General features: G+C 38.1%; 1 protein-coding gene across 4 annotated transcripts in view; it reads left to right on the forward strand.

The window, feature by feature from the left end:
• The window catches only part of LOC144701080 (Tetratricopeptide repeat (TPR)-like superfamily protein), a 76,763-nt gene extending 72,328 nt beyond the window's left edge, over positions 1-4,435 (forward strand). For 3 of the 4 annotated variants that reach the window (XM_078572769.1, XM_078572770.1, XM_078572773.1), the window contains 3 exons: positions 364-426; positions 3,888-3,959; positions 4,045-4,435. In XM_078572769.1, coding sequence (XP_078428895.1) covers positions 364-426; positions 3,888-3,959; positions 4,045-4,254 — 345 coding nt within the window. In that variant the 3' untranslated portion in view covers positions 4,255-4,435. The remainder of the gene's footprint in view (positions 1-363; positions 427-3,887; positions 3,960-4,044) is intronic. The other variant, XM_078572772.1, reaches the window with a different exon arrangement.
• Positions 4,436-7,644: the final 3,209 nt, after the last annotated feature.

Here is a 7,644-nt window from a genome sequence, read left to right on the forward strand (position 1 = left end):
ACCCTATTCTGAGATTTCAACAACATGGAATGATCTTTCAGATTAGTCCAGGCTATTAGGTTTATGGCCATTTTTAAATGGTATCAGTTGTTTCAATGAATTTTCTTCTTTGATAAAATCACGATTTGAATTCCAGTTACAAACCCTTGGTATCCACTGTTGCAGTCAGGGAAGAACACTGCCACTGCCGTGTTCTGTGTACAGAAAAAAAAGAGTAAAAGAATGCAGAATAATTGCAATTTTTAAATTTCTGATGTTTCAGAACTTTTGTCATCTATAATTGCTTCTGAGAACTATATGTTTGAAAGATGAGACAGTGATAAGCTTGTATGCACAACTAAGGCATTGTTATCATGCTCGCAGATTCAATCTCTCAGTGCAATGGGCCTCATAGAACTTTCCAAGTTACAGATACAGAAGGAAATGGTATCCTGATGTTTATCCATCTTAGTAATATATGTATCTCCGGAAAACCACTTTTCAATATATATTTTCATTTTTGTCCATATTGATGTATTTCAAGCTTTTTAACCAGAAAATTTTCCTTTTGATCATAGAATTCTTTGTTTGAAAAAAATCTAATTTTTATGTGCTTTTTATCAAATGTTTTTTGTAATCGGTCATGTTTTTATGTCTGTATTTTTATTTGATTTTGTTTTTAAAGGATTTAATTTATTCAGAGTTTCTGATATAAATTGATTTTCTTCTCACAAGAAATGTCACCAAACAGAGTGTTGATCGTTGATGACAGTTTTCCCGATGACCAACGGAATTTCATTCACAGATCTTTCCTTTCTGATTATTGCTCCTGACAAATTAATGTGCACCCTATGCCTTTGTCCCAAATCCAGCCACAGGACGGCCTCCCTCGCTAGTTGGCCAGTTTCAAAGAAGATTACCACCTTCTTGGTTCCTCTTTTATTTCTATAAGCTCTTTTTTTCAACGCATTTCCATCCCAAGGCTGTGCAGTTAGATCACTAATGCAGCACATGTTCGCTCATAAATTCATGCATAGCAAAATTATCATCCGATAGGGAGGAGTGGTGTTAAATCCATAGCCACAGAAGCTCCCCAAGAGTTTTAAGTGCATGTGCAAGTTTGTGAGTGGGCGTGTAGTAATCAATTTATGATGAAGACCTTCAGTAAGTCTCCATCTGGGAATTATCCTGCAATGTTAGAGAGAGAGAGAGAGATAAGAGCATCACTGGTTTGAAGCCCAGATCAGCAATTGAACCCCCTCTGAGATGATCTCCTTGCCAATTCCAGGACAACTTTTTGTCCCACATCCCATGGGGAGAGGGTTACAAGTGTTTAAGGAAAGGACATTAATGCCAAAAAAAATTAAAAAAAGGGAAGATCAGCAGCAAAAGGTGATGAACCCAAAATTAGTATTATATGAGCAATATGTACATGGCCAACCAAACTGATCCTCTTCCCACCCTATACTCCTCTGAAACAAGTAAGAAGGAAAACCCTTTACATCATAGATTGGTGGAAGTGGATAGGTGCATCCTTCTCTGTTCGAGATGCTTAAGCGAAGCTCAGTCGCAAACAGACAGGGGAGGAACCGAGGATCCTCTACGCGTGTCGCATCATATGACAACAAAAGTTCACCCTTAAGGTGAAAATTTTCTGTCGGCTACTCCTCCGACGAAGACAAGTGACGAAAGTTGTTTGAATTTATGGCTCCCAGAAGCTTAGGCACTGTGTGCTCTATGCTCAAACGGTGATGGGGACTGTGCTCACCTCTTTTTTGACTGCTCCTTTGCCCGAACAGTATGGACCTGTGAGCCACTCAAGTCGGTGGATATCTCATCAGAGGTCTTTTGGGACTCTATACAAAGTGGGGTACCTAGGGGGCAAAGGGCCAGGTTCGACCCTTCGCAGTGCTATGGGCACTATGGCTGCACATGAACGAAGTCATCTTCAACGAACGAGAAGCATCGATGGACGTGGTGATACAAAAAGTTGGGGATTTTACAGTTTCATGGTGTAAAAGCCTAGGGCCAAGGTCCTGGCTGTCCTTTTAAGCCCTACATGTACTTAAACAATAATATATTTTTATCTCACTGGGAGGGTCACCGACTTTGTGTGATCTCCCCTATCCTTTAAAAAAAAAGAAAAAAAACATGTAAGACAGTGTCCAACGATGTGACCCTTCCCTTCACTTCATTACAGTGCAGACACTGTTCCAAAAGGACCACGAGGAGCCAGCCCCACACCAAGGGTCCCTCTCCAAATTCCTCCCCCGGTCGATCCCTAGTGTATTTCATCGGATGTCACATACACTCTTGTGAGCTTCTGCGGACCCCAAATTAAATGGGCGACAAACACTTGAAAAAGCTGATGAGAGATTCTCCTCACCTTGTGTGCATATTGGACACTCTACAGATGCATCTGGGTACATGCTCTTCCAGAGGCCCTGTTTCATAACTTGCTTACTGAGAAGTAACCTTCCCAATATCTTCTCTTCCAAATATCTGCACATTCTACTAACTGGCTCCTCCTCTAGTGTACTCAACTCTGAGCTTCTTGTACACTTCCCTAAATGAAAAAGAAGGTTCGTTCCATACCCAGCAGTCCCTTGTCCCATCTTTAGGCCTCAAGCATAATATCACCTAATGCATGCTCATGAATTCCTCCACTCTGGTCTTACAGAGCCCATTGAAAATTGGGTTCCATGGGCCATCCCGACCGCCTCAAACATAGGCTTGAGGGTTACGGGTCGGAGAGAATAGATGTGGAAACTCCTCTCACAACATAACCCGGGCCGACCAGTCATCCGTCCAATGGCAGAATAATGCTCTGTTCCCCACTCTGGCTTCAAAAAACCTCTGGATTTGTGGGAAGATCTGTCTCATGGCCGACCATAAATTGGATGCCTCTCTGCATATAACTGCCCACTATTCCCAGTTCATCTCTATGCCGTAATGGTCCCTCAAGATCTTGGTGACCATGTCTTCTGCTGAACCCATAATCCAACCTGCCCATTTTGTCAATAATGTCTTGTCTCCTAGATCTTTTCTCAACTGAGAAACATGAAATACCAAATGTAGGCTGCTAACTGGATAGAGTTAACTTATCTTCTGCTGAATAGAAAAGGTGGGAAATATTTAGGGTATATTTTGAAGTGAAGATATTTATTGACTTTACGGAATGGCCCATTATTTTCATTTTGTCTTCCTACAAAAACCCTTATGCATATGTTTCTTCCTCGAGTTATGTATCAAAGAATATGGAGGAGATTTGGGTGAACATGAACTCTCTGCCTGAAGGTGGAACTTCCTAATTATTCTTCTAGATGAGGGCTATGCTTGGAAAGGAGCAGTATTAGGTACTCAGATACTGCCAGATGATATTGAAGCAGGGAATGTGTCTAGCACATGGAGTACTTCCTGTTCCTCTTTGGTTGTTTGGATGTGTGGCTTTGTCCAGTATGATCTCCCATCATCAGTGACCTGGCCCAGGTTGTTGATCCACGATATTATTTTCATTAAATTTTGGATTATGATCATTAATGATGATTTTCTTATTTGTACCAAATGAATCATTGAAGGACGAACTTTGGATCTTATGATCCACGTTATAAGACAATATGGGTCATAAAGGGTCCCAACATGGGAAGAACTGGCATTCCAGATTTGATGTGGGACAATGTGGCTACTCTTTTTCGTGGATGGTTTTAATAGATTGTCACAAAATGGATATATTCTACAGTAAATTACTTAATTTTTATTTGGTCCAGCTTCATTTCATTAATATCTATACCGATGTGTTAATTAGTTAAGGTATCAACAATTTTATTTTATTTAAAAGAAATGTGAAATTCTATGATCAAGATGATCCATTATTTATTACGGACTTACCATGAAATACATTTCTCCAGATGCAACCCCTGCTAAATGCTGCTAGCAAGTCTGAGCATGTGCTTCGTGAGTGTATTGCAATTTATAGAGAGGTATCTCATTTTTGGCAACAATTTAACTCTTATTCCTGTACATGAGGTGATTTGAATTATTTTAATGATACAATGATCCATTCAGAAAGAGCTCTGGAGTTTGTTGAAGTACCAGGATGTAAAAGAAGAGTACCTTTCTTGCCTTAGACGGCTCATCAGTGTGTTGGAGGAATGCAGCAGCGCGAGGAGAGATCAGCATGGTATGACTTTGAAAGAGCTCATGGAAGAAGTCAAACGTATAGAGAATGATATATTAGATAGAAGGAATCTGACCACAAGCTTGGAGGTGCCATAGAAGCCCTTTTTGTTTTGCTAAATAAAAATAGATGGAACATGGTTACATCATATGATCAGAAATTTTCTCTCACCATGGGGATGATCCGTGTGTTATATCATGTCCTATTTTATTAGTTCAAGAAAATTACCCCATGTATCATTCATCTGTCTTGTTCTTTATTTGGGCTATCTTCCTGTTATTTCCATCTCAAGTATTATTTCTTAAGCTTGCAGGGCCATCTGAAATTGTGTGTCTCACTCTTGTAATAGTGTTATCATCAGAAAATTTTAGTTAACATGTGCACGATCTTAGTGACCTCATTAGAATTTATTTTTAAAGAGTTCTATTTTTTATTGACATGACCATTTTTTTATAAATTCCCATTTTACCAAAATATTTGGCATGACTATTTTTCTAAAGTTATAAAATGATATGCAAAGCCATCTTGTACTTTTCGTTTCTACTAGTGCACCTTTGTGATGCTAATTCCAATCAGATTGTTCAAATAATTTATCTAAACCCAGTCTAAAGGATTATTTGACCCATAACTAGTCCAGCCCACTAGGTAATGAAAGTTAAGCCTGTGGTGATTTCATTGTTAGATTTAAACTCAAGAGAAAACCTCTTTCATTTATTTCAATAATGAGTAGTCACTCTTTCTTAGTATTAAGGGGAGCACAAGATCTAATCTGCAGAATTAATATGAAAATATGTATTCATTTCTGGATTATCTTTGATAATATTAGTTGAAAGTAGTCATATCAAAAAAGGCTCCTGATTCAGTGTTATTGAATGAAAAAAAATAAAAAGAGGCTTCAATGACCATAGAATGGAAAAAAGAATCACAAAATGTACCGAGTTGAACATGTAATCTGAATGATAAGAGGTTGAAAAATAATGATTTAGGAGGTTGATTTTTCACTTGAATTGCCTCGGAATCGTATGGAATAGCAGGTAAGAACTTTAGTTCATCCCTTGGTTCTGAAATCAATGGATTGTGTCCTAAACTATGGATAAAAAATTGACATTTTTAATCAATCCCAAGAATCAACTGATGTGTTCTCATCAACAAAAATGCCTTGACTTTGAGGGTAACTATCATGCTACAAGTTAAGATTTTGTAACCCTGAGCCTGACAGTGTGTTGGTCTTGGCAAATGCACAATGCCGAGGAGCCTTCTCCAAATATAGCAGCAAAAATATTGGTTAGATTCCTTGGAAGGCTGCGTCATATAAAGCAAAGATAAGATCAAGGGGAAGACGTGCTTTGAGAACATGCCAAGACATTTTTATATATTCACTTGCCCTGTAAGTGTTACACACTTGATTTGCCTGGTTGCCCTTTGACCAGGGACTGAGCAGGCCATCTAATTGGACTGAGACACTTAACACACGCATCTAATGCCTCACCTCAAACGTGAAGTATCAAGGCACTCTGTGTGAAGCATCAATATGTCGTGATACTGAGATGACACCAGGGTGACTTTACAAAAGTCGCCGGCCCAAAGTGGCCCATCCTAAAGCAGCATTGCACCTGGTTACTGAAGGGTGAAGATCACTCAGGAAAGACAGGCAATCAGATTGTGAGTTTATCCTTTCGCTACTCCCTCATTTCTCTCCCTCGGTCATGATTCTCTCTTCCTTCTCTGTAGAGGCTCTTCCCTTCAGAGACACCTCCCCAGGTATCTCACGGATGGTAATGATCTTCATGTCACCATGCTCGCCTTAACCTTTCTCTTCCTCTCTACTCTGACACTTACTTTCCCTTATCTCTCTTGCACCATCTCCCTTAGACCTTTGACGAATTGATTGATGTACAATACAACTTTTGGTTTAATTGGAGTATTATATAGTGATAGAGATCCTCTAAAAAGTATTGTGCCTTCTGCACAATGCTGGCACCACTCTCGATGCACTCAATGACTATCATCAGTGCCATGTACATTTTTGCCTTGGGCTAGGTTGGACATCATTACCCTACATAGGCATGTGAGCATGCTCTCTTGACTCACACTCCATGTGTGCATTATGGTGCCAGTTTCACAATTTGTGCAATTTATCATCATGGATATCAGGTTTTCTGCCATGCATGACTGGTTCCCTTAGAATAAATATGAATAAATCAAGATATGTAACTTGATCTTATATAAAGGCAACACAAAAATTAATTTGTTGAACTTGATAAAAATGATATCAGGAAACAATATTAAGGGATTCGTACATTATACCAAGTCCTTTTTTTAAGAATGGGGACATGAAATTTAGTAAATACTACCCATGGTTTCATATACTTTGAAACCCATAAGTGAACTTGTAAGTTTGAATAGTAAGTAGGACTTTTGTTTAATTGAGTATTGTGATGATTTCCCAAATGAAAATGGATATTATGCCAAGAACTTCAGTTTCATTCAATGTGAGATTTATTTCAAAACAAATAAAAAATTCATAGAGATGATAAATTAATGATGAATATAAATAGGATTTTGTGACCAACCTCAAACACCATCATGTAAAATATTAAATAGGCATAAACTATCAATAATGTTTAGGGAATGATTGGAAGCATAGTAATGCATAGCTATTATACTGAACTCATCAGGTAAAGGGAAGATGAGTAGTAACAGTAGTTTGTGTGATGTAGATTCTCTACAAAGACAATTGTTTATTCCAAATGTGAGAATATTCTATTAATGGATCATGGAAGTTAGGTTGTGTGTCCAATCAATGTCGTGTGGCTTGAATTTGTAGTCTCTGTAGTCTTAATCAAAGCCTAAAATAATCCATCTCTACATCCACAACTCCTCAAAAGGGAAGAGTTACGAGAGAAACAGATCTCTCATGTGTTGGAACTGACAGATATTTTAAAATACGTAAATTCAGCCACATATATTGCACTCAAAATTAAACTATATGAGGTGACTAAGGTGGTTCATATACCGAGAATTTAAGTGCAAAAACCACAAATGTAAATGGATTAAGCCCAAGGGAGGGGATGAACTATGGAAGAAGGTAAACAAAATGGCATGTAAGAAGATTATCCAGAGTTAATAATCCAATAACTATTTTTTGATACTAAGGCCAGTTTATTGAAAGAAGGTAACAAATGAGGTGGCATTGAAAATGAAATGAAAACAGTCCCATTGTGGGTAGTTGTTTCATTGTACTCCTATCGTAAGATGCTAATGGTGGGTCAAGATTATTATAAGAATTATACGAAATGTAAATGTTTAAGAATTTTGGCTTAGAAATATTAGAGATGATTTTCCCACCCTCACAATCCAAAACGGGTATGCTTTTCATGTGCCATGATTGAGATTACTTATGATCCTCTATTACGGCATATGGAGGATAATAGTGTTGATGAGTTATTGAATAAAAGTGCATATGTTTCCAATAATATCAAAAAGAC

The sequence above is a fragment of the Wolffia australiana genome, chromosome 3 (genome assembly GCF_029677425.1).
Source record: "Wolffia australiana isolate 7733 chromosome 3, ASM2967742v1".
Taxonomy (NCBI): Eukaryota; Viridiplantae; Streptophyta; class Magnoliopsida; order Alismatales; family Araceae; genus Wolffia; species Wolffia australiana.